The sequence below is a fragment of the Pavona decussata genome, unplaced genomic scaffold, assembly GCF_977016875.1.
Source record: "Pavona decussata unplaced genomic scaffold, jaPavDecu1.1 SCAFFOLD_229, whole genome shotgun sequence".
Taxonomy (NCBI): Eukaryota; Metazoa; Cnidaria; class Anthozoa; order Scleractinia; family Agariciidae; genus Pavona; species Pavona decussata.
The window spans coordinates 55,465-83,038 of NW_028145634.1; the positions used below are offsets into that span (position 1 = coordinate 55,465).

A 27,574-nucleotide genomic window follows, 5' to 3' on the forward strand; every position below is an offset into this window, starting at 1 on the left:
ATTCCCTATTCTCTCCTGGTCATCAACCGCTGGCCAAAGATCCTGAGGACTCTGAGTACGAGATCGCACCACAAAGCGTCCTATTTAAGCACAGGGTATCCAGGCACACGAACAGGCTACTTATGGGCAGGTAGTATAGTCGCTACGATTGCAAAGCACACCAGCTTGTGAACACGCAACCTCCCGTTTTCAAGAGCAGCGCCCAAACCACTTGGTAATGCTGCATACCTTTTTAGCCTTGGTGCAAGGCAAACAAATTGGTTCACTTTCTGGATCCAAACAGTAAATAACTGACAACTATTCACCGAAGTTGGAGGTGGCTAATGGTGGATATTTAACGAAATCATTCGGACTGTACATAAACACAGCAACATGGCAGCATTGCATGGGAGCGGGGAGGTATTTCGATTTGTGTTGAGTTTTGGAAATCATCCCAACATTTCTGGCCAGAATTGTACCAACAAGTTTTTTTCATCTCCGACTCGTAACTGTAGATCACAATGTAGCAATAGATTATATTATTTTTCTTCTCCTGCTTATTTCAAAAGTTCAAATTAGCCAGTAAGTTTAGCGGAGTCTATGATAGCTGAAAATCTTGGAGTTAGTTCAATCAACACTGCTACTAGTTTCTTTCGCTCAAACTGAAATAGCATTCAGTTCAGTTGTTTTCCTGCTCAATTGGATCAATTCTATTGCTCAAAATCTAGCAATAAGTTAATGGTTTATCCTGGTTGGCTTGTACTCCGTTGTACAGTCAGCGGAAAATCTAGCGATAACCTCATCAGATTTCTGTTTGTTTGTTTGTTTGTTCATAGAGCAAAATCTAGCAATAACTTCAAAAGCTTTTCCACTATTTTCCATTGTTAAAACATCTACAAGGTGTGGATCCAGAAAATGTAGAAGCCCAAGCAAGAGTCATCTAACCCCCCCACCCCCCCTCCACTCTTCCACACACGTACACACACCACCCACACACACATATGAAAAATTCACCTTCGTAGAAACTCTGCTTTACAGCATCCTGGAAGGATTTGGGACCAAACGTTAAGGTTTCAGAGGACAGACTGTGAGAGGATTTTAACAGAACGATTGATTGCATAATACCACTTGAAATACAGGGATGAAAGTGGTCACTTCGACCCCCCCCCCCCCCCAATCTGCCCCTATCCTGCCGTTTATAAGGATCAAAAACTAGAGAAGCAGTCATTTCAGCCTTCCAGTTATCTGAGCCTCAAAATCTAGGAATACGTTCAGTAGTTCGCGTTTCTGCTCGTTCTTATCGAGCAAATAGTTTTCATCTTCCTCTTAGTCTCTATATTCAAAATTACGGGCAAGTTTCTCATCTTTTTTTTAAAGTATGCTCTTCGAACTTTTTCACAATGTGTAACTTTTCTGTGTGATCAGATAATTAATTCTCACGATCTTCTTACGAAATATTTTGATCAACCGACTTTTGGCGAGAAGTAATTATTGTAGAAGAAATCAATAGACTCGATTGTAAGGCGCTGTTACTTAGTACAATTTGTTGAAGTGATGCCAACGGAAGAAGACATAAAAGCTAGCGACAGATTCAAAACAAAATGATATTTCACTATAGTGTCCCGTGAGTGTGATAAAACATCCACGAAAAATTTCCTTTCAGGACTTAGCAATCTTAGTAAAAAACTTATAAAAATAATTGCTTTTAAATGTATTTAAGTCGAAATAAGGGAAAAAGCTTGCGAAATTTTTAGCCATTTTAATTTATTTTCCATGACTTTAATCATTAGTTTACAAGAGCGCTGAACTACAAAATTGATCCCCAGTTTTCGGTGTGATCTACTTTATCTCATCAGTCTGCAAGCAAGCTTTAGCTAAGGCACATAATTAAACAGTCTGTATATCTTGTAATCAAGTGAAAAAAACAATTATATCTTTGGAAATGTATAATTTGGCCCTCATGCAAAGTTTAGTTCTTTGTTATTGAACCAAGATGTACCCCATGGCCTGGATGTTCTGGTCTCCATTATCTGGGCTGTATGTAGCCTCGTTTCCACACGTGTTGGAGTCATCAGGGTATCCTTCAGTACCAAACCCGATTCTGGAGTCACAGGTACTGCAAGTCCTCTGTTCGTTACCAAGGATACTGATTCTTGCTTTAGAACTGGAAGTATCGCTACATGCGGCGTTGAACCCTTCTTTTTTACAATTGGTCTGCAGAGAGGCTTGAGAGCCAATCAGACTTTTCCACGTGTTCAGACCCAGCGAAGTGGCGCGGTATTTGCCGTCAGCGATCAATGAGTACAGCGATTTGGCGCGCTCGCTGATGACAACAAACTTTATCTGATGGCCGATCCTCATTCCAAGACAAATCTTGGTAAATGGTGTGTTCCAGTAAGTTGGCAACTTAGTCTGTTGTGTATCGAGCCCAGTCCTCCGTCCTGCAATGTTGTACCATTTTCTGTCGCTCCAGAGTTGAGAACTGTAGTTGAAAGTTCTCTAAAAAATGAAAGTGGAAAAATTAATTTTAATATAAGCACTAGATGGCTAAGAACGGAAATATGCCAACCTTTTTGCCGTCAATCTTCATGGCCAGCGTCCATCCTCCATCTCCACATCCAAAGTTTTCCATGTGACAGTAAACAGGAATCTTATGTGAACCAAACATCAGCGTGTACACGCCACTCTTAACTGATCTGTCATTTAAGTAGAGAGAATCGGAACTCGGTTAATCAAAAAAGAAAACAGAGAAATGCTACTGTGTATATTTATTTATTTAATTGTCAGAGTTTTCGCTCTCGGAATCTGGTGAAATCTCACCTGAACAGTTAAGGGTTAATTATTTACAATAAAATTGTAAATGGTTTGAACCCAGGAGTCATGTCATAAGTACGTAAATTATGTTCATCCGGGTAAGAGTAGTCCTGAGAAGGACTGTTTGTGGTGACTTTGACTGACGTTTCGACAACCTGAGAGGAAGTCATCTTCAGAGTCAAGTGAATTGTGGAACGTCAGTAGGTGGTATATACGTCAATGGTTGTTAACCTGATTGGTCAACGAAGTCCAGATGTTATTGGTCGTTTGTCAGTAAGCCGTAATGTTATTGGCTGTGAAGACTGTAAAAAGTGATTGGTGCGTTTCGATCCGTCTTTTGTTAGTCAAAAAGTCCGTGGGTCTATTGTTAGTAAAATGTCTATTGTTTGTTTGTTTCGTTGTTGTTGTCAATAAGTCGTTTGTATGGTGCAGGTAGTTGTAGGCAACGGTTGAGTGGCGTTTGTTCTAAGTTAGTAAACCAGCTTTCCAAAGTGAGTCGTTGATAGTAGTTTGTCGATAGGTAATGCACTTGGCAGAGTCCCAGTCGATTCTGTGGTTCGTTTGTAAATGGTGCTCAGCAATGTGATTGTTGATATCACCATTTCTAGTTGCTCGTTTGTGTTCAGTCAGTCGTACGTTTAAATTTCTGCCAGTCTCACCAATATAAGTGGCCTGCTCCCTGTCTGCGGTTAGGTTCGTCTTTGTCCTTCACTTTCGTCAGTAGTTGTCGTAAAGTGGTTATAGGTTTGTGAGCTACACGGATATTGTAGGGTTGTAGAATCCGTGCGATAGTCTCAGAAGTGCCCCTTACGTAAGGTATAGTTACAGTTGTTACGGGAGTCGCGTCGTTGTTTGTGACGTTAGGTTCAGTGTTCTTGTAATTGTTACGTCTAACAAAGTCCTTGTTGTAGTTGTTCTTGTTGAAAACGTTGTCTAAGTAATTGTTTTCGTCTGCGAGTCTGTCAGGTGAGTCACAAACCAGTTGTGCTCGCCTTGTTAAGGTCTGTATAGTCGTTGCTTTGTGAGAAGTAGGGTTGTAGGATGACTGGTCCAGTAGTCTGTCAGTATGTGTTGGTTTCCTATAAACCGTAGTACTTAGTTTGTTGTCGTTGTTGTTACGGGTAACTAAGCAGTCTAGAAAAGGCATTTTACCATTTTCTTCGATCTCCTTAGTAAATTGTATGTCAGCGTTCTGTCTGTTAAAGTGTTCGTGAAAATCGTCGATTTCGTCTTTGTGTACTGCTGTAAAGGTGTCGTCTACGTACCGTAACCAGAGCGGTAGTGTCCGTTTGTAGGTTTCTAGGGCTTGTTCCTCGATGTTTTGCATGACAATTTCTGCTACAACAACAGAGCCTGGTGAGCCCATAGCTGTTCCGTGTAACTGTTTGTAGTGCTTACCGTTGTACTGGAAGTGTACACGTGGACGTTAAGCAGAGGTTCAGTAAGTCCATTAAGGCCCGGTTCAGACGCCGAACTTTTCATGAGCCGAACCTAATACCTCGAATTAAGCACATGAAAAGTTCGGCGTCTGAATCAGTTGAGAACGGCTGTTTCAATTTGGAACGGCTCAGCCGTTCTTCCCGCCTGGCTCAGCCGGAAATTTCGGCTTTGGAACGGCTTTGATTCAGACGTCGAACTTTTCATGAGCCGAACCTAATGCATAAATTATTATAAAGTATTTCAAATAAAAAAACTAATAAGGAAAGAAAAAACGCTAACATTTCGATTGGTTTTGCTTCAAGTAAATTAAGGTCGGCTAATTAAGTTCGGCGTTTGAATCAAAAGGCGGGATTTTCGTGATTTGGGCCGACCTTAATTTGATTTAAGTTCGGCTCATGAAAAGTTCGGCGTTTGAACTGGGCCTAAGTCATCTGTAGGCAGTGGCAGTTTTGTCGTGGAGTTCTCGATGGCGGTAGCAGTACAGTCTAGAGCCAGTTGAAGTGGAATACTGGTGAACGGTGATTTCACATCAAAAGACACAAGTTTGTAGTCGTCAGGTATTTGTACCGTCTTGATGGCGTCAATAAAGGTCTCGGTGGACTGCAGTTTGTGTCGGGATTCGTTTGTAAACGGTTTCAGTATAGTAGTCAAGTATTTGGATAGTTCGTAAGTCGGGGACCCACATAACGAGACTATGGGTCGCATGGGTATGTTAGGTTTGTGTAGTTTTGGTAGTCCGTAGAGTTTAGGTGGTTGCGGTACGCGGCACCTCAGTCTGTTGTAACGTTGTATGTCAATAACGTCAGTTTTCTTAAGGTCAAGTAGTTTACTGTTAAGTTTACGTTGAAGGGATGGCGTCGGGTCTCGTTTCAGTTCTTCGTATGTCTGTTTGTCGTTAACTAGAGTGTCCATTTTGTCGTAGTAGTCTATCTTGTCCATAACAACAGTCACTCGTCCTTTGTCAGCGGGGAGTATGACGATGTTTTCGTCAGTTTTCAGTCGTTTCAGTGCTTGTTGTTTTCAGTGCTTGTAGTCAAGTTACTGTCAGTTAGGGAGGATGATTGTATAGTAGAAGCAATTCTACTTCTGATGTTATCCTTGGCCAATTCTGATAGTTCTCTCTGACGAGACAGAACCGCCTCAACACTAGATACAATAGCCTCAGTCGGTATGTGTTTAGGCTTCACTGAGTGTTTCAGTCCGTAGGAGAGTACCTGGGTTTCAGTCTTGTCTTAAGGACGGGAAGAAATATTCCTAACCCAGTTGTCGTCTGTCTTGTGTCGTTTTTTGTCTGTAGTACGTTGTAGTCGTGTAAGTTTCTGTTGACTTTGGTTGCGGTGTTGTTTATTGATAACGTGTTTCTGATCAAGCCATGCTCTGACTTCCTTGGTCACAACTTCAGATGTCTGCAATATTCAGCGCCCTTAAAGCCGTGAAAAGTATTTTCCGCAATGCAGAAAATATACCAATCGAGCGATACAATATTTGTGTTGTCATCTGTGACGACCAAAAAGGTATCGAAACTTTAAAAAGGGTTTACAGGTTCAGACCGGAGAGTTAGACGTGAATCTCTACGGGCGGAAAATCATACTACAGAGGATAAAGAAGAAGAGTTGAGGGAGTTTCCTATAAACAGACATTCCATGACAAGATCGAGAAGGCAAATTAAACTGTCACCAAGATTTGACCTTTGAGTTGAAGTCACCGAGTACCGAGTAAAATCATTAACATTTTTCCTAATAAGCAAACTTTATCTAAATATTTACTCCAAAACTTCTAAACTACTTAAAAAGAAAAGAAAATTCTCTACATGAATACTGTGTTTCTGAGAATACTATTATTGAAATAGACTACAACAGTACGGCTGAAAACAAAAGTCATTTTGGTATTCTGACTGCCCGGTGAATCGGATGGTGCAACACAATGGAACTGGAAGTTTATTCGCGTAGTCTTCGAACGAATATTCAGTGCAGTCACAACGATTGACATATCGCTCCCTTAGCTACTCAGGTGAAAAACAAATATTTTAAGATTTAAAGACCGTAACAGCTAGGCACATTTGGCGCTAAGTAATTAATTTTCTCCACACAATAAAAAGTGAAAAATAAATCATGAACATTAGTATCATAACTGGAAGAACTTAGAAACGTACTTGTATTTCTCGTACTGTTCCTTACAAGAAGAGGCGGGTGGGGCTGCAAAGAAAATTGTCTGGATTTACTTTCAATTAGATGCACGTATATGAGGTAACTATCAAAATGTAAAACGTAAATTTAAAAAATTTTAAACATTTCTTGTTAGGCTCAGACTGGAAAAACAAAGAGCGACAAGACACTTCTCAGTCAAAAAGAAGCCCTCTCCCTCCCTCCCCCGCATAAAAAAGGAGTTGGAAAAATAGCGATACGATTATACCTTCATCATCGAAAAGAATTTCGTGTCGTCTATGATCTATCTCTGTTCTAGATAATGTCCTCTCCCTGAGCAAGTTTTTAATCTGTCATATGCCGTTACAGTACAGTTTTCATTTTTGCTCTGGTTGTTCAAGGCACGCCTGAGTAACCTGGATGCGTGTTATTCAATGTTGTAAGTGGTTGACTGCATTATTTTTAAGTCAGCCAGGCCAGGACATTATTCTGGTCCTACATCAGTTGGGCTTTGGCTATCGTCAAACCGTCTATTAGAGAAATGCGTTTCAGTAAGAGAAAAAGAAATCCTAGTTAGTCGCGGTTTTAAACAACTCGACTCTGCTTAAAAATTAATGTCTGTACCTTCTCAGTGCCTACCTGGTTCTTCAAAGCATTTGTACTCGCGTTCAATCTCTGCCGCTATTCTGTCGACTAGATTCTTAACATATTCTTCTTGTTTCTTAATTTCATGTTTTTGTTTGTTGATCGCATCGACAACCTTCTTTTCCTCGGGGGAAGCTGCAAACAATTTTTAGAGCAAACTGTAAGAAACATCCCAATGATTACAGTCAAAACACTCTGCTCAGCTACTTCTCGATCCTTCAGTAAAGTACTGATCCTTTAAGGCAAAGCAAAATAGTTGAAGCCTGCTGTCGTAAGCTATGCGGCTCAAATACTAGTAACGGCGCAAGCGTTTCGCCCTTTTCCGTAGTGCGTCACTATAACTAGCCCTTTCTTGTGTAAAAAATAAATACACTGGTTTTTGGCGGTCGAGGAAGCGCCCATTTCAAATATACTATTTTTGACCGATTTCAACATAAAAACTTTTAGGCAATATATTGTCCGTTGCTGCAAACATATCATGGAGTAGATTCGCCTCCTCTTATCAGTCACAGAAAAACTGACTGAAATGTGACATTAAGGCTCTAGGACAGTCAAAAAGCCTAACATGGGCAACAGCTGATATGGGGTGTAAAATTTAATGATCGTTTATCGTCATTTTTCGTTCTCTGCTTAAGACAGCCATAGCATGTTCATATAATCTTTATATATTTCGCTAAGAACAAATAATTTTTCCACTAAGGATTTCTGGTGGTGTTATTCCTGCCCGAAAAGTTTTATGGCAGTTATGTTCGAATGGCTTGGATTATCAAGTCGTTGGGCAGTTAACCAATGATTCAGCTTATGCGTACCTAAATGTTCAATTTCAATATTTTACCTTCAGGCCCAACAGGCTGTTTTGCCATCACAGTCACTGGAAACAAGATCAGAAGGAGAAGGAACATTGTTTTCGTAACGGCCATCGCAAGCAGTGAGCTAGTGGTAGTTTATTGTAAAACGTTTGGTGTTTTAAAGTGTGTTCGAACGCCGCTGATGTTATTTGAGAGTATCGGCTCTTCTTGACAGCCTATAAAGTAGTCTAATTAGCAGAAAAATATAAGGCGATCTTCATATGTACTTCATGGTGTAAGTAATGGAGGTTTCCACATCTCGAGATCTGTTTGGTCTAGGATAAGATCAAAAAAAATTTCTACGAAAAGAAGGACTGTTTTTGCGAACTAGCAGACATCATTATGACAACTTTTGGATCACTTTTAAGTGAACAATAAAATGGAAATCCTGTGGTAAGCAAAGGGCTTTCACGAACGTAAAAGCCGACAGCCTCTTAGGATCTTGCATCTGATTGGTCAGTTAAAACGGACACGTCTAATTTAACGTAATTGCGCGTCGGAAAGATCTTTTAAACGTTTCCAAAAGCTAACTTAAAAACACTATCAACTGGAGATGCCCGGCAGCCTTGTGAAGATGACTAAAAGCACTTGGGTTTTGTCAACCTCTCATATTTTTCACTTTGCTTTTAACTGATCAAAAGACGATTTTCGCTTGATTCAGATTGCATAAACATTCAAAAAATTTACGGGCGCAGTTGCTTGTCAAAAAAGAAGACTATAGGTTCGACTACTGTGAGGAGAACTTGAATTTCGTTTTTCCTTAAATAAAGTATATACATATGTCCAAAAGTTGCCAGGCCTGATCTCTTTCCTAGATTCGCTCCTGTCCATCTAATGCAGTCATTAGTGTTTATTTGCTATAAAATCTTTTTTTTTTAATGGATTCAAGACAGCCGTTAATTCAACAGCGTTCAAAGGAAAATTGTCTTATAAAACAGAAGAGTACTTAGTAGCTACTCAGCCGTTACTTTTTTCAGTAAGGTTTGAAAGCATGGCCAAGATTTTTTTCCTCACAAACACAAAAGCGTCCAGGTTATCACTGGTTCAAAAACAAGAGAATTCATAAACACATGGCAATTATATAAATTATGTACATAGACCCTAGAGCTCTTATAGCTATTGAGAAATCTTTTTGACAAGCGCTGCAAGGCAAACTGTATTTTCTTGGCCGAAAGTAGCTGCAGTGATGTTATAAACGCTGTTAACCTTTTATACATGCACAATGGTTTTGTTTTTCGCTTTTCGCATAAGCTTTACCCCATATCTCAGAATTATCAAGCTCTCTGATCTGGTATTCTTCTTATAAATTCAAAAGTGTTTAGCTGTACGGTTTTCTTCCTTGAGTATTGAAAAGCAAATTGGACTCCTCTTGGATTTTCATGACCACTTGGCAAGGAACACATTATTGAAATTTTTCACGAGATCGGTTGTTACAATTTCAATTTAGTAATCGGAAGACAGCACTGTTCCATTTACGCCCAGCGTATGTTTTGTATATGTTTGTATCAAGTGGGCTCAAATTATTAAAGAAACGGGAAGACAATGTGCATAAGTGCTGTTTAAGTGTGACTCACACTTAAACAGCACTTATGCACATTATTTTTCTTTTTTCCTGTGGCAATACGTGACGTATTGCCACAGGAAAAAAGAAAAATAATTATTCTGTTTGCGCTTTGCATGATCTTGTGCGCCGGAAATATTGAAAGCAATTATTCATTCCAGTTTTGTTTGAAATCCACAGTGACATATAAATCTCTGTTAGAAACACAGCTGACTGGTATCATTTGTATTTTAAACTAAGGTATGCGCGCATGCGCAGTGAACGAGTTATCGTGATCTGGACTAAATTTTACTCGCTCTCTCGCTCGATCAGCTGTAAACTTTATATTAATTTCATTGGAATTTAATCAAATCATAAATTATTCATAACTTACGTATAGTTCATGACTTCACCATCAGCCGCCATTACAGGACAAAAACCAAATGCGTAAAATCGACTCAACGAACTCTGGAAAGTTTTCCTCAAATGCAGAAACCCTAGCAGGTGTGTTTTCTGTTAACTCCTTCCATTGACCGAAACTACAGTGAAAATAAGAGACAACTTCTAATTTTGGTAACTGAAAGCGCCGCGTCGAAAGCCGCTCAAGACCGAGATTGTCGTCCAAAGTCAACAGGGATTTCGCGCAAAATCATGGAAGAAGAAAATATGACGGAGAAAAGTTTAACGGTGTTCCCTGTTCACTCACGTATTCTTTTTTGGCCTCCGAGGTAATTTGATTAAAGACATGAATGGAGAATGCTACGTTACGGTTGTTGTTGTTTTCACTACGAGAAACGCAAAAAAACCCCTTTCAATCAACTTTAAAGATTCATGGCAATTCCGTAGGTGAATGCTAAGGCTAAAATAGGAAACTAAAACTTCAGCTTTGCAATAAATTACACTCGGGGTCCGGGGCAAGCGATGATATCGATTCCCGAGAACAAATGGAAACACTGAAACCGGCTTGGCTAATGCATAGCGATAATCGTCGCAAACGCTTGATGCATTTCTATATTCACATTTACTTCGATATATTGAAAATAGCAACCTTAGCATGCAAGATTGAAAAGCTTCTTCTGATGTTGTATAACGCTGACAGAAGCCGGAGTAAATTTAATTCGGGGTCCAGTCTGAGCCATAAGATCGATTCCCGAGAACAAATGTAAACACTGGCTTGGCTAATGCATAGCAATAATCGTCGTAAACGCTTGCTGCATTTCTATATGTACGTGTACTTTGATAAATAACAGTAAATCGTGTTTTACATCTGCAAGGCTACTATAAAGGCCAGCACACACTAGTGGACAAGTTACGTAGACATGTTGCAGGTGTAATCCCCTTCGTGTGTACCCTTCGGACACGTGTTGCAGAGCCGGTCGCAAGTTTGCACACGAACAGGATTGAGGCCTAAAAGTCCCAGAAATTACTGAGAAGTCTTCTTTATGAATCGGACTGTTGAATTTCGAAAGTTATGCCATCCTTTTTTAACCTGATCAAGAATGTTGGGTCCTTTGCCCTTTTCCAACTTTTCGAGAAGAGGTGTCCTGGCCTTTTTGTGGCTAATTTTCTTTCCATAATCCTTGTGATCCTTATCCCATAGCTGACGGTTATCTTTGTAGAATTAAATCAGCATTTTTGTGGTGGTCACGCTCCACGAAGTTTCCTAAATAACTTCATCCTCCAAAGCCGCCATCTTGATTGACTGTCACTAAAGGGTCATGAGTATCCAATGGGGTGTTTTTATAGGTTCATTTCTATTTTGTAGCAGATACACTTTGCAGAGCAGTGCACACGATGCGAGGCACGATGCAGCATTGAAAATAAGGCTCATAATTTGTCCCCGGCTCATGACGCACGAATTCAAACCAGTTGAATTCCATGCAACAGAACGTTATCGCAAAAAACGGGCCTGTCACACGAGGATAACTGTCCCTGCAACATGTCCCCTAGTGTGCGCCAGTCTTAAACATGTGTTTTTTAAATTGTTTTCTTCGCTGCGTCTTCGCTGTATTCGGTATTTCGACAAAAGCCTAAAACTGGAATATTTGACAGCCAAATATCTGCATTGACCGACAAACTCAGCTCAGCTCCGGTTCCCTTTTTTTCTGTCGCTTGAGGACGAAGAGATCTTACATCTGAATTTGTCCTAACACTCTTGTCGTTGACTTTGGATAGTCCCCCTTCAACTTATGAATGCAATAAGGGACTACAAATAACTCATCAAGGCATGAAACATTTTTGACCTTTTATGCAATGGCTTATTTTACCTCCGTTTTACACGCCCTTTACCCTAAATCAAGAGAACATGATAACATATTTTGTTCTCTTTGCCTAATGTATTAATTCTCGAACTAAAATAATAAAAAGCTTCTGTATTTGGTTTCTGAAGATCATTTGCAATTTCAAATTGACATCTTTTGCCAGTTTTAGTGCCCATTGCACCAAGATGTACCCCATGGCCTTAATGTGCCTGTCTCCTCTGTCTGAATACCATGTAGCCTCGTTTCCACGCGTGTTGGAGTCGTCCTTGAACCCTCCTGTACCAAACCCGATTCTGGAGTCACAAGTTCCATACGTGTTTTCGTTATTACCAAGGATACCGATTCTTGCTTTGCTATGGCCACCGCTGTTAGACATAGCGTTAAATCCTTCCCTGTTACAGTAGCGCTGCAAGGATCCTGCAGACACAAGGAGGCTCTTCCACGTGTCACGACCCAGTGAGGTGGCGCGGTATTGCCCGTCAGCGATCAGTGAGTACAGGGAGCTAGCGCGCTTCTTAATAACAACAAAGTTGCTCTGATTGTGGGTCATCATCCCAAGACAAATCTTGGAGAAGGACGTGCTCCAGTAGGATGGCAACTTCGTTTGCTTTTGATCAAACCCAGTCTGCCATCCTGCCCGGTTGTAGATATTTTTGTTGCTCCAAAGGCTGGAATAGTAATGGAAGGTTTTCTAAAATAAACGAGAACATTTTATGTCATTGTTAGCAACTGAAACAGAACAAAAACGAACAAACAAATAACCCGACTACCGTAGTGGCGATATTGCAGCAATAGTGTAGTCTTAATTTTTGTCGATTACTGATGCCCGCCAAGATTAGCTAATGCTATACGCGAGTTGTGTAAATTGTCTTTGTATATTTGAAATAAATAATAATAATAATAATAATAATAATAATAATAAATGTTGAACCCCTTGTTCAACAAATCGTATCTCAGTCACATGAGCTACCAGCAGATTCCCTCGTAAAATCAGCACAACAGGCAGTAACAAGGGAAAGATCAAAGGAACTCGTGGACAGAACAGAGCGTATTAAGGAGATGGCACCATGTAAGACTAAGCGAGCACTGAATCTGGCGGCGGAAAAAGGATCATCGGCGTGGCTTACAGTCCTCCCTCTTAAAGATCTGGGTTTTAACCTCAATAAAAGGCAGTTCCGCGACGCTGTTAAACTACGCTATGACTGGCCAATAGATGACATCCCTTCCACATGTGCATGTGGGGAAGTTTTTACAGTTGACCACTCCATGATCTGTAAACTAGGAGGTTTCGTCATTCAGCGTCACAATGAGCTCAGAGATCTGGAGGCTGAACTCCTGAGTACAGTTTGCAGTGACGTTGAGACTGAGCCAGTTCTCCTAGACATCTCTGGAGAACAGTTAAGTAGAGGATCCAACAAAGCACAAGATGCGAGATTGGATATCCATGCACGTGGGTTCTGGGAGCAACGACGATCGGCATTCTTTGATGTAAGGGTTTGCCACCCCAATGCTGAATCGTATAAGGACCTGGAGCCGCAACAGATCTATCGTATGCATGAGAATGAGAAAAAGCGCCTGTACTCAAGGAGAGTTCTCGACATTGAGCATGGAACATTTACACCTTTGGTCTTCACTACAACCGGCGGAATGGGCAATGAATGCTTGAGATACCATAGTCGATTAGCGGAGCTGATTGCTATCAAGAAAGGGGAGCAATATGCTAAAACCATGTCATGGATCAGGAGCCGAATTTCCTTTGCACTGTTAAGATCTGCACTCGTCTGTCTTAGAGGTTCCAGGACACTACGAAGAATGCAACGTGACATCAAGAACGCGGACATTGACATTGAAACTGCAGAAGGGGCCATTTGAGAGATGCGTATTTTGTTTATTTATTTTTTTTTTTTTTCTTTTTATCAAGTAGACCGATTTTAAAATGCCGAATTTGATTTTTCTTTAAAAAAAAAAAACTTCGTGACATTTGTTCTTTTTTTCTTTTTCTTTACAAAAACATTGTTGCTTAAAAATGTTATCTTTTTTTAATCGAAAAGAAATGTGAATAGGTTTTTAATAGCTCTTTTTTTATACTTTTAACTTGTAAATAGCAATTTGTGTGAAATATTTTAATAAAGAATAACAACAATAATAATAATAATAATAACAATAATAATAATAATAATAATAATTAAATAAACAGTGTAAAAATTACAACGAATTGAACCTTTTTGCCGTCAATTTTCATGACCGGCGTCCACCCTCCATCTCCACATCCAAAGTTTCCCATGTGACAGTAAACAGGAATCGTTTGTGGACCAAACGTCAGCGTGTACACTTGACTCTTTTTTGACCTGTTGTGGAAACGTAACAATTCATACAGGTATTTCCTTTTTTGTCACGACTGACACGCCCCGATTCTGATTCATCCGCTTTATTTAGTTATTTAGTTAAAACTCTCAAAACATCATATATTACTAACTGCACGCGATTTTACACTACACCCAACTAGAAATGAACACAACACGAAAATGTTTCAGACAGATAACTTGATACAAACACACAGAGCAATACATAGAAAACCATGCTGTATCATGCTTAATTGAATGTCACATTGCATTGCTACAAAATATATTGATTTATTGTTTTTTACTTATGTTTCACAAGTATTTCCTCAGTACAAACCCATTTTACCATTAACTCTTTTTTTTGATGCATGATATGAATTTTTCCATTTCATCAATTTTCACTTGTATTCTGACGTAAATTCTTGCTTCTTCAGCTCCTTAAATATATTTTTAATTCTGAGTTAGGAGCGTTCTGCGGTGTTAAAATACCAGTTAATCTAATTTGGTTCTCATTTCCAGAAACAACCAATATCTACCGTGTCGAAGCCATTCTTAAACAACTTTGAATTTTGTTTTAAGTATGGGATTTAGTGCCTCAAATTGAAAAGCTTTAATGTATGAGTCAAAGGCAACAGAACGAAAAAACAAACTCCCTGTTTTAATGTATCATCGGATAGGGTAGGATAGAATAGGATAGGATAGGATAGGATAACTTTATTTTTGAAATTTAAATTCATCAGTACCGAATAAAGTTATTAAATTTTTTTTTTCCCAAAATACTATATATAAAAATTTACTCTAAAATTTACAAAGTAGCTGAAAAGGAAAAAATGCTTTGCATAATTACCATTTTTCTAAAAAGACTAGTGCTGATAAATGACAAAGGTCATTAAGTGATTCCTTTTGCCGTAAATCGTGAGGTAATCTGTTCCAAGGTTCCGCGCCACTATAGCTAAAATTGTGTTAGTTTCAAAACGTTGGTGCAGAGTTATTGAACTAAAAGTCCATTCGTTTCCACTGAATAGTCGGTGATGTCACATCGGTTCAGAAATATCTCGCTTAGATACTCAGACAAGACCATTATAGGTTTTACATTTGTCACTGACTACTAAACTTTCTCCACCCAATTAAGTTTAATAAATTAAATGATCAATAATAGTAGAAAAGGTAAGAAACTTACTTATATTTGTTGTATTGTTCCTTACAGGAAGAGGCCGGTGGGGCTGAAAAGAAAATTGACTATATGCACATATGTGAGGTCATCATCAACATGTAACACATAAATTAACCAAATGTGTGGTCAGACTGGAAGAAAAAAAGGCGACAACACTCTTTTCAGTCAAAAGGCCCTCCTCCCCCTCCCCCCTAAAATAAAGGAGAGGGGAAAAATGGCGATAGTATCGTCATCCAAACGAATGTTCGGTGTCTTCCATGATCTACGTTTATTCTAAATAATGCACTATTATATAATTATAAAAACCATAATGACTCTTTCTTAAGACAGTTTTTAGTTCGTCATATACTGTTACACATCTTTCAATTCAGTTTCTATTTTAGCCGTCTTGTTCTTCAAGGCAAGCTTGAGGTAACCCGTATTGGTGTTACTCCATCTTGTAATTAATTGACTGTATTAATTTCAAGTCAGCATAAAGGCCAGAAAATAATTCTGGTCCTACATCAGTTGGACTTAGGCTACCGTGAAACCGTCTATCAGAGAAATGCTTTTCAGGAGGAGAAAAAGAATTGTAGTTGACCTTTCTCCTGGAGTCAATTTGGCGTTAGCTGTGTTTTAAACAACTCGACTCTGGTTGCAAATTAATGTCTGTACTGTCTTATTCCCTACTTGGCTCTTCAGAGCACTTGATGCATCCAAATTTTGAAATACTGTTTTGGCAGAAAATGATGGAACTTACTACCTACCAGGCTCTGCGTAGCACTCGCGTTCAATCTCTGCCGCTATTTTATCAAGTAGATTCTTAACATCTACTTCTTTTTTGTTAATCTCATCTTTTTGTTTGTTGATCGCATCGACAACCTTCTTTTCCTCAGGAGAAGCTGTAAAAATTTTTTAGAGCAAATGGTCAGAAACATCTCGATTATTACAGTCAAACCACTCTGCTCAACTACCTCTCGATCATTTTTGCAAATTACCGATCCTTTTAGTCAAAGCAGGATATAGTTGAAGCCTGTCGTAAGCTATATATGAGGATCAAATACTAGTAACAGCGCAATATATAGTCCGTTGCTTCAAACATGGAGTAGATTCAACCTCCTCTTATCAGTCATGTACTATTTCTTACTTCTTATCACTGGTTAGAGGATGGTTAATATTTAATTAAGGACACGGGCGTGCGTACTAAGGATGAGCGTTATATTAAGGTGGCTCACAATGGTTTCCAGCATTTCCCTACAATTATAGTATACGCTTTTACTGCAACTCTTTATTAGTTGATGCTATGATGATGATGATAAAATGTAGAAGAAATGCCTAACCATTGCTAAACAAGTTTTTTGTTATTTTTGAGTTAATATGTTTCCATAGCAACCATATAAACTGTTCAAAACAACCTAACTTCAGGGGTGGCTTTAGTTAAACGGATATAGCGCCTCTCAGTTACATCACAGATACCCAAAACCCTGTATCAAATTAAAGCTTATAGAACTGGATATTCAAATATTTCATTGCTTTTCCAAGAGAAAAAATTCGAAGGTTTTCCTTATGAAAGTCGGAACTTGAAGATCCAAGTCATCGCTCAAGAGTTCCAACTCAATGCGATTTTTATATGTTGGAAGTTTGTTTTTTTTCTCCAGGTCAGGATCTCAAAAGCTTAAAAAAGTGTCGCGATTTTCCTTAATTCGATTTCGTTCAAAAGTTACAAAACATTTTCGAAACTGCGAGAAAACAATGCGGAGTGACACACGGAAATGGCTTTCAAGGAAAGAATTTTAGAATTATCAAATTTTCCGACACCGTTTTGTTGGTTATATATTTTTCTAACATCTGGCCAAATTTTACTGAAATCGGTCAAGTTGTTGTTGAGTTGTAACTCTTGAAAGTGTCCCCTGCAAGCGAAAATTAAAATTTGAGAAAACAGCGCTTGAAAAAAAAATTTTCGTTACACAAACAAGTACCGCCCCCTTACGCCTTTATGGAAAATTAGCCAATCATTTTGCAAGCTACTTTTTCTTCCGGTCACCTCCTGTGAAAATTTTCTCGCAGTTATGCACGTACTCGCGTTCCAGAGTAATCAACTCCTTCACCATTTTGTTGGATATCTGCGGTGTTTGTTGTACGCGCACGTCGATTTTGTAACCTGCAATGATTATGGGAAAAACAAAATGGGGACTGAGGCCGACCTCATCAAGCAAAAGTTGTTGGGCCGAATTAAGCAGAACCAGCTGAGGAGGGTAAAAATATCAGTGCTTCGGAATTATCGGGGAACCACCGTAACCGCATGTATTGTCTCAGTCAAAACGAAAATTGCTTATCGAAAGTTCGAGTGAAAATTCGCTCTTGAATGAACGTCCCAAATTGTTAATGCTGCAAATAGTAAACAAGAATCCGTTTGACGCTTGAAAGAAAACGTTTAAACAGAACCGTTTAAAAGAGCTGACTTCGTTTAACGCTTTGGAAATTACTGTAATACAGTAAGTCTTTGTGAAAACGCTACAAGCAAAAGCGGAGGCTTTCCCTTTACTAGTTGTCTTATAGCAACGGGCGACGTGAGAAAAGATCAAGACATAGGAAATGATTATTAGCGTTATTTTTCAATTGCTTTTTTGTTTTGTTTCCGTTTGCCGAGACTTGTAAGTTTTACGCACCCGAACACAGGTGATCTGATAACGTTCAGCCACAAATAAAAAAAAGAAGCTTATGAAGCGTGATTCACGGACTCGCGAATTGAAACAATAACAAGCGCGTCTCCAAATATTCGCCTCGCTGGAAGATTTTCCGACCTTTACCTACTTTAAAGTGTAGCTTAAAGCTTTTGTCTTCTTTTATGTCAGTGTCGTACTCGAACAAACGCAAGTTCTTCCACTAAATACAGGATATTCGAAGTGCGAGAACGTGATGGCTTCAAGACTATAGAAAGACCGTTCGCGCAAATACCGCAACGGGTGGTTACACCGGCAGCAATATGCTGTCAATCAAAGTAAAACTTAACTTCCGGTGGAAATCGCTTACGTCCCAATTTCTCGGCAAATACTCACTCTTTTTCTAAAATTCTTTTTTTGTTTGTAAGAACTTACTGGGAAGTTTATTTTTATTTAAGAAAATGAAAATCCAAACATTTTCTCTCTGAAGGTACACGGTAACTTTAAGTGATTATAACTCGCATAGCGTGAGCCAGCTGTCCATTATTGTCAACTATTGAATTGTAATCATCATTAGAAGACACAACTTTTTGCAAAGTTAAAAATAAATTCGGAAGGGCATCAGACCCACCTTAAATTTTCGAAACTTTGCAAATAGTTCCGTCTTATCGCGCTGATCACATAGTGGCTAAATTTGAAGATTTGTAAAGAACTTCATGACTGGTTTAGACATCAAACGAAATATGAGAATAAACAGTAATTAAGTTTGCAAACCACACATGTTTTCCTAAGCCGCATTACAGCCAGACTTTATTATTTATTAATTTTAAGGTACTGGAAAACCAAAATTAAAAAAAAAAACTGCCTGAAATATGACAGTAAGACTCCAGGACAGTCAAGAAAAAAAGGGCAGCAACTAATCCGGTGTGTGAAAGTTGACGACCGTTTATTGTCATTTTTCGTTGTCTTAATTAATTATAAGTCAGCCGTAACATGTTCATATGATCGGTATATTTCGACAAGGGAAAATAATTTCGCCACTAGGGAATTCTGGTGATAATGTTTCTTGCCCGCAAAGTTTAAAAACAATTATATTATTGGTGGGGATTAATTTAGTCGTTGGACAATGAACTAATGATACAGCTTATTTTGACTCAAATATTCAATTTCAATATTTTACCTTCAGTCCCTGTAGGCTGTTTTGTCATCACAGTCACTGGGAACAAGATGAGAAGGAGAAGGAGCATTGTTCTCGTAACGGCTATTGGAAGCAGTGAGCTAGCCAGTCTAAAATTTCTCATTGATTTGACAAAGAGGAGCGTGTTGTAAATGTTGCTCGTTTTAAAATGTTTTCGAACGCCACTACCGGCTGTCACTGTTATGACCAGTAATGTGAGAGCATCGGCTTTCTTGATAGCCTATAAAAAATTCTAATTAGTAGAAAAACAATTTAAGAAGATTGTCATATGTACTTCTCTGTACAAGTAATTCACGTTTCTTCATCTCGAGAGAGATAGCACCAAACATCTGCTGCCGAAAACTTTTACATCGGTCGCTCGAGATTAGAAATACAAAAGTCTTCTTTGCTAGATAGCGTGCAGCGCCACACATTCTTTTTTTATATAAGAAGGTCTAATTTTGGGGCTGAGGTTGAACGTTCCTATCTTATTTAATTTTTTTTTTGGCACTTTGAGTCGGAAAAAGTCCTTAAGATGTTGTTATGCGAACGTGATCAAGACATCTAAAGAGCATGTGCCGTTAAATTTGTTGTCGAGTACGTTGCCTGCGACATGCCTTGTTGTGGCTGACATGTACTCTAGCAAACTGTATAGACTGAAGTTTAACATGTATCATTTTATTCGTATAGTGTTTATTTTAAAAACGTTAAAATGGAAATGTTTTTAACTAATTCTTGCCTGGGGTAACGTTTTTAGTATGTTTTTAATTTCTATTTAATCTCAGCCTGAACGTTCTTAAAAAAAGAGTATACAGAAACACTTTACACAACTTAAATGTGATAGTTTAAAAGAAAGATCTGTCAGACACTCATTTAGATCCTGAAGAAGGAAAACGCATTAATGTTGACCAACACACTTTACTTCAAAAAGTGAATTTACTTTAAAAGCACAGACGTCCATCTAAAGATAACTAGATTTGTGGAACTTGTCACTTCGTTCTCCTCTTTTCTTTTTTAACTCATTTATCTGTTACCTCATTGGAACGTAGGAATACTGACTTATCATTTTAATAATATTAATTGTAACTTGGGAAGACTTACTGTTGTAACAATACGTATTATTATAACTAATGTCAGCACGTTTTTTATCAAGTTTCCTTTCACTAGCCGCCTTGAGTAGCTTGCAAGCTATTTGCGGATAGCATTAAGCAATTTACTTAATGTGAAATTAATAAAAATAAATAAAGTTGTTTTTGTTGTTGTTGTTGTTCTTTAGTCTATGATGAGATCAAACATGTTTCCACGAAATTACGGACTGTTTTTTGTAAACTCAAGAAAACATATGAAAGAAATGTGATGGTATATTTCCAGCCTGGTAAATAAATGAGAATGATGATTATTCTAGAAAGTGACGCAGGCATACTCGGAAAAAAGAAATCCGAGTGCTCCTATCACGAGTCGAACCTAAGACCTTCCAATTACTAGTTCGGATGCTGAGCTACAGGAGACTCGTGGGAGCTAAGGCCGTTAAACTAGGTTTAACTAGTTTAATGGCCTTAGCTCCCACGAGTCTCCTGTAGCTCAGTGGTAGAGCATCCGAACTAGTAATCGGAAGGTCTTAGGTTGGACTCCTGATAGGAGCACTCGGATTTCTTTTCTCCGAGTATGCCTGCCTCACTTTCTAAAATAATCATCATTCTCAAGAAAACATGTTGTGACAATTTTTAGATGGTTAAATGAACAGTTAAATTAAATCCTGTGGTAAGTGGAAGTTGACAGCTTCGCACGGATCTGGCATTTGATTGGTTAGATAAAACGGACACTTCTAATTTCACTTAAGATAACCACCATAAAGTTGCCGGAAAGATCTCAATTTAAAAAGTTGTCGAAAACTATAACTTAAAAACACTGTCCACTGGAGAATTGCCCAACGGCCTTGTAAAGGTGACTAAAAGCACTTGGATTAACCTCTCGTCTTCCCCAGTTTGCTTTTCTGTAATCAATCGTTGGAGCTTGATTTGAATGTTTGAATTTTACAAACTTTACAGGCACGTTTTTTTTTGTCACAAAAGAAGGTCACAAATTCGAGGAGAATTCGTGTTTCTTTTTTTTCCGAATATGCCTGTGTCCCTAACGGAATAATATTACAAAAAAATTTCCAGCCTGAAAAATTTCCAGGTTTTTTTTTTTTTTGAAACTTTTGAATGCTACTTTCGTGAGAGGAATTGTGATCCAGAGCAAGTGTAAATTTACATTTGAATTCCATATCTCGTAAAATCTCATTTATTGGTAGCGTAGGTTCATGTATTTGCTTACAAAGAAATTAGTATCAATAATGTATATTCAATTTTGTAGTTAATGAAACAGATTGCAGGGATTAACGGTGAATTGGATATATGTTTATCCTTTCGGAAGAGACGTCGACCAAGCAGATTTTTGAACAAACACTGAGTTTATTAACAATTAAGTTTAGTGTTTTCGTGAGAGGAATTGTGATCCAGAGCAAGTGTAAATTTACATTTGAATTCCATATCTCGTAAAATCTCATTTATTGGTAGCGTAGGTTCATGTATTTGCTTACAAAGAAATTAGTATCAATAATGTATATTCAATTTTGTAGTTAATGAAACAGATTGCAGGGATTAACGGTGAATTGGATATATGTTTATCCTTTCGGAAGAGACGTCGACCAAGCAGATTTTTGAACAAACACTGAGTTTATTAACAATTAAGTTTAGTGTTTTACGTTGTCAAAAACTCTGGTTGCCTTCTCTTCTGCTCTTTGAAGCGAGGCACGTACTGACCTATTTATTCTTTTACAAAAAATATGCATGATATGTGAATCACGCATTTATTAACACGAATCATTAGTCCTTTACAAAGTTTTTCGGCAAAAATATGCGCATTATGCAAAACACTTCCCCCCAGTGCGGAGGTGTAATTAAATTTCCATTAATTAGACTGAGCAGCTTAATGAAGTTGACGTGTTAATTTACTTAAGTTGGATTATCTAATTCCTCTTTGGTAGCAATTAGGCATAACTTGTGAATGGGTCTGTCGTAGACTGCATTTGCCGTTTTTATCTTTGCTTTCCTCACGAGTCCGTCGTCGCCAGGAAATGTTTCGAGAACAACTGCCATCTTCCACGTTCTTCTGGGAGTAGGTTCCATCTCTAAAACGAGATCTCCTTCTCTCAGGTTCTCTCTTTTTCGGTACCATTTGTTTCTGGGTAGCAAGTCTGGCGCGAAATACTTTAGCCAACAGCGCCAAAATTCTTGTACACTCTTTTCTGTGCTCCTAACGAGATCCCTTGGATTCACCCTTGATTGCTCTTCTGGCACGGGAGGTGGAAAATGATTTCCGATTAAAAGGTCGTTTGGCGTGACGGGTGGACCTTCCCAAATACTATTCGAACTAGGATAAAGCGGTCGCTGATTTACGAGGCAGGTGACTTGTGCAAGAAAGGTTCTCCATTGTTCTTCTGTGAGCACTTGGGTTTTAGATGAAACTTCCAGAGCTCTTCGGACGGATTTGATAAGACTTTCCACTACACCGTTTTGATGGCTGGCTCTTGGAACATTCCAGTTCCAGTGAAACGTACAAGAAAATTCTTCAGAAACGGCGCTCTGAATTTTCGGGATGTCCCATTCTTGCGTGGTTTCCTTTAAGTAGTGTTGTGCTCCAATAAAGTTTGTTCCCCGGTCGGACCAACAGTTATTTGGATTTCCTCTTAAGGACGTAAATCGTCTGAAGGCCACGAGAAAGGTATCTGTGCTTTTGTCGGTTACTAACTCTAGATGGACTGCTCTTGTAGTCATGCAGGTAAAGATAATTGCATGTGCTTCCTTTAATGTTTTCCGACCAACTCTGATCTGTAGCGGTCCAAACATGTCGATTGCCGTGTTGCTAAATGCTGGGAATCCCACTGCAACTCTTAGCTTAGGGAGCTGGCCCATCAGTTGCTATAACGGCTTTCTTCTAAGCTTCTTGCAGGTTACACATTTTGCCGTAAGATGCTTTGCCATCTAACGTACGCCTATGATCCAGAAACGTCGTCTGGATTCGTAAACGAGGCTTTTGCTGCCGCAATGAGCTCGCTTTTCGTGGAGGTGATCGAGAAGAAGGTGAACAAGTCGATGTCCTTTCGGGAGAATAATCGGGTTGCGTAACTCATTTGGTAGAGATCTGATTTTTTCCAGCCTTCCGTGTGCGCGCAATAATCCTTGCTCGTCTTCTGAAGGAATCAATTTTTTGTCAAGCTTGTCTTTGTCGAGGGTTTGTTGGCTCCATTTGAATAGCCAAAATTCTGCTTCTGATAATTCTTTTGGTGATATTACTTCTCGGTTTTTCTCTTTTGTTCTTGCGTTACTGATAAACCTCAAAACATATGCCATGGTCTTCCTCGCTTTTCTGAACGTTGAGCACGATTTCATCAACTGTTCCATGATAGGGTTTTCGTCTGCTTGTGACTGGCCAGCTGGATCCTGAACAAATTCGTCGAAGCTTTCTGTTGCCGTTACTTGAACACATTTTGTCTCTGATGACCTCTTTTCCTCATTGTCTGGCGAGCTTTCTTTGAAGGTGGGCCACTCTTCTTCTGGGTTCCTCAAGAATTTGGGGCCTTTTAACCAGTCTTCCAGGGCTTCTGGTGAAATTCCTTTGGTTGAGGCATCAGCTGGGTTGTGGCTTGATTTAACGTAATGGAATTCTTCTGGGTCAATCGTTTCCTGAATTTCAGCTACTCGAACTGAGACGAATGGTTTGAACTTTCTAGGGCAGGTTTTTAACCATGACAACACGATCTGGGAATCTATCCAGAACATTCTTTTGCAGTTGCTGATTCCGGCGAATTCTAATGCTTCTTCGCATGTCTTGTATACTCTTGCGAGTGAGAGGCATCCCATGAGTTCTAGACGAGGTGTTGACTTCTTCTTTAATGGGGACACAAATGCTTTAACCAGGATTGGCGTACAGGTGTAGGTTCCATTGGCAAGCTTCCATCTTAGGAACAGGACTGAGCCATAACCTTTCTCTCCCGCATCACAAAATCCATGGATTTCTGGTAAATCAACTGCATCGTCAGGTTTAAGCTTCCTACTGAATTCGTACTTGAGTAGTTGGTTAAGTACTTGAACGTTCATCTTCCATCTTGACTGGATTACGTCTGGGAGGATTTCGTCCCATGAGTAACCTGAGCTCCACAATTCTTGAAGGTCAATTCTGAGCTCGATGGTTGTTGGCGTTACGAGTCCTATGGGATCCCATAGTTGTGCAAGATATGCAAGGCAATTCCTCTTCGTGATTGGACTCTCACTTGTAACAATTTACAAAATCCACAACAGTTTGATCTGACTGATCAATGTTTCGGTTGTTCGAGTTCCACTCTTTGACTTGAAAGCTGCCCGTGGCAAGTATGGAATCTATCTCGCTTGTGATTCGCTTGCTTCTTTCTTCTTTTTCTTTCGATCCTCCAATGTCATCGACATAGACATGTTTACGGAGTTCTTCAGCAGCTTCTGGGAATCGATCTTGTGAAGCTTTTGCCAAGGTGTTGATAGCTCCAGCAGCGATGTCTGGGGCCGGTTTATCTCCGAAGTTCAATCTTTTCCACTGATAAACTCTAGGCATCTCATATCCGTTTGGTCTCCATAGGAAACGGTGAAAGACTTGATCTTCTGGGTGGATCAATACTTGGTTGAACATTTTTCGGACGTCTCCGGTGTATACTACATTATCATAACGCCAAGCCATTAACACGTTTAATAAACTGTTAATGTAGTTCGGTCCCTTTTCAAGGTAGTCATTGAGAGATTTTCCGTTTGGACCTTTCGCACTTGCATCGAACACTAGTCTGACTTGGGTTGTTCTCTCGGGCGTGAATGCCACTTGCAAAGGAAGATACCATTCTGGTAGATTGTGATTCACTTCTGAAGGGGGTATTTCTGTGATAAAGTCTAGGTCTACCAGCTTTTGTACTTCAGAGTCGATTATTTCGGTGCAATCCTTTTTCTTGAAGGACTTTTCTGCAGAAATCATTCTCTTGTAAGCAGCGTCGTAGTTAGATTCATTTGGAGGTCCATTTCCTCTCCAGGGCATTCGAACCTGTACTCCGCCGTCTATGATTTTGGTGTACTCCGAAATCGATTTGATAAACTTGTTCTCCTGGAGATCACTATCTCTACACGTACAGAGTTCGGTTGGTCTCACTCCCATCAAATCTTGAGTGAGAAGTTTCTTCATGTCCTCTAGCACGCTGACAGTTCCAACATCCACTGAACTAATTCTTGTCGACTGCTGATTTACTTGACCAGCAAATGTTCCGATGACATACCACCCGAAGCAATTTCGTTTAGCTATCGGCTCTCCGCTTTCTCCCGAGATCACGTGCATGTCATTGTAGGCGTCTGCAAAATCTGTACCAATCAACAGGTCCACTGTTCCACCTGATAAATGCAAATTGTTTGCGATTGGTTTTAAATGAGGATATCTTTCTAATGCTGTTCTTGAAACTGTTCTCGCTGAACTGCATGGCTTGTTAATGGCATAAGCTTGCATAGATTTCTGAACGCATTGTTCCAGGGTCGAGGAAACAGCTAGACCGATGAGCTCCGATTCTTCAGACTTCTTTTGACCTCCTGCGAGGTTCATCGTGAGATGTGTTTTGTAACCACGGATCCCAAGTTTCTTTGCAACATTCTTCGAGATGAAGCTTGTGTTTGAACCACTATCGAGCATAGCTAATACTTCGATGTAATTTCCGTCTTTGTCTCTTATCTTCACCATTTGGACAGGGCAAATAGAGAGGACGCTTCTTTTTCCTTGAATATTGATATTACTGGCCTCTTGGCTTGCATTTGAAGCCGATACGTTTTCAGGATCTTGTCTGGTTTCTGTCGTTGACGTGCCTTCGTTATGTAGGGAACGGTGATGGCGTCGAGTGCATTTGTTGCAACTAGTGCCATCGGGTTTTTTACAAATGTTCGTGTGATGAGCTCGTAGGCATTTTCTGCAACGGTTGTTTTGTTTTACAATTTCCCATCTTCGGTTTACATCTGCCTTTTGATAAGTAGGACATGCCGAAAGTAGGTGTCTTAATTCGCATCCAAGCGGGCATTTCTCATCGGTATTTGTGTCGCTGTCGTTGGCATGATTGTCGGAACGGACGCCTGAATTACTTCGCTGATAATTAGTTTCCCTTTTGATGCGTGATCGCAGACTTGCTTCATTCAACAGCCAATCAATCAGATTTGTCACGTTTTCTCTTTTTCCAGTGCGCTGCATTTCGCGGCCAAATTCAACACTGTCTTTGCCATCTAATTTGGACAATAATTGTGACATAACAAAGGGAGCTTCAGGGGAACTTGTTACATGACAACCGTTTTGTTCCATGTTATTTACGAAGCTTTGGATTCTTGATGCGTAACGAGAAAGCGAGAATGAGTCGCTTTTGACAGGTCTGAGATTAGTAATTTCGTTCAGCAACGTGTCCATCAATTTTCTTTCATCACTAAATTCCGAGTCCAGAATTTTCCACGCCTGCTCAATTGTCGTACTTGGCTTAACTTGATCGGGCCAAAAGGAGTTTTTGGGAAGCGCTTTTCGGAGACGCTGAAGCTGTTCGTCGTCGTCTTGTTTATATTTGATCATCCAATATTTAAATCCGCGTTTCCAAGTGGTATAAGTTTTCCTGTTGCCATCCCATGTCGGAACTGACAATTTCTCAAGTCCGTGATTAACGTTCTTTTGCGAGCTTAACACTTCGGCCATTTTTGTCACTGCTTCTGCCATAACATCCAGCGCATTGTGTTCAACGGACGATTTTTGAACGCCGCACGCCTTTTGATAAGTTGCGAATTTTTCACTGCATTGCAGAAAATCAAATTTGGCTTTTTCTCCGAGCCCTTGATTAACTTTCATTAATTCTTCGGAACCTTCTGTGCTAACTTCACACAACTTGTCCGCAATTGTCTCTTGTTGCTTTTTCACGCTTCTGTACTTAATTTCCACTTCTTTGTAAACGTTTTCGAGTATATTTATCACTGGTTGGACTTCGAAAAGCACGTTAAATTCTTTAAGAAGATCGTATAATGAACCTATTGTACTGTCCCTTTTTGCAATTAGCACTGTTACGTCGACTTTAGGAGGCATTTTCCACGCTACTATTTGACGACTAAATTGCTTAAGCTTACTAACAGTGTAGTACGTTGTACTATAAACTTAGATAACTTATTTGCTATCCCGCCGATTACTTGTAATGGATAATGTAAAAATATCTTAACTATTGTTGATTATCGTAGGGAATCAAAGTTCAAAGAGTTCTTGAAATTACTTGTGAACTGACTGGTATTTTCTACAAGTCTTAGAAAGTAAACTACAATGTCACACTTTCTCAAATATCTCAAGTTCAACAGTTTTCAAACTTTAATTGGTTGTCGGACTCTCCAGCGCCAACAATTGCTGTATCTCCTGAACTTGTCTTCGACTGTCTTGCTCCGTTTGTTTCTTGTTTCGATGAACAAATAAGGAATTATTTTACCTTCGCTTTGGCTGACTAACACGACTGTCCTG

At 39.4% G+C, this 27,574-nt stretch overlaps 2 protein-coding genes and 1 pseudogene across 3 annotated transcripts in view; all 3 read right to left on the reverse strand.

Annotated features, from left to right (window-relative positions):
- The window catches only part of LOC146458721 (putative skeletal organic matrix protein 5), a 54,204-nt pseudogene that overhangs the window by 22,320 nt on the left and 4,310 nt on the right, over window positions 1-27,574 (reverse strand). The window lies entirely within an intron of this gene.
- Window positions 1,723-7,998, reverse strand: LOC146458724 (putative skeletal organic matrix protein 5). The gene is made up of 5 exons (XM_085090372.1): window positions 7,858-7,998; window positions 7,017-7,157; window positions 6,386-6,428; window positions 2,549-2,675; window positions 1,723-2,478 (listed from the first exon to the last, which is right to left on the reverse strand). The coding sequence occupies exons 1-5, from the start codon at window positions 7,940-7,942 to the stop codon at window positions 1,960-1,962; spliced, it is 915 nt and encodes a 304-aa protein (XP_084946498.1). The 5' UTR covers window positions 7,943-7,998; the 3' UTR covers window positions 1,723-1,959.
- Window positions 11,742-19,169, reverse strand: LOC146458725 (uncharacterized). Its single transcript, XM_085090367.1, has 5 exons — window positions 19,010-19,169; window positions 15,934-16,068; window positions 15,194-15,236; window positions 13,893-14,019; window positions 11,742-12,362 (listed from the first exon to the last, which is right to left on the reverse strand). The coding sequence occupies exons 1-5, from the start codon at window positions 19,128-19,130 to the stop codon at window positions 11,742-11,744; spliced, it is 1,047 nt and encodes a 348-aa protein (XP_084946493.1). The 5' UTR covers window positions 19,131-19,169.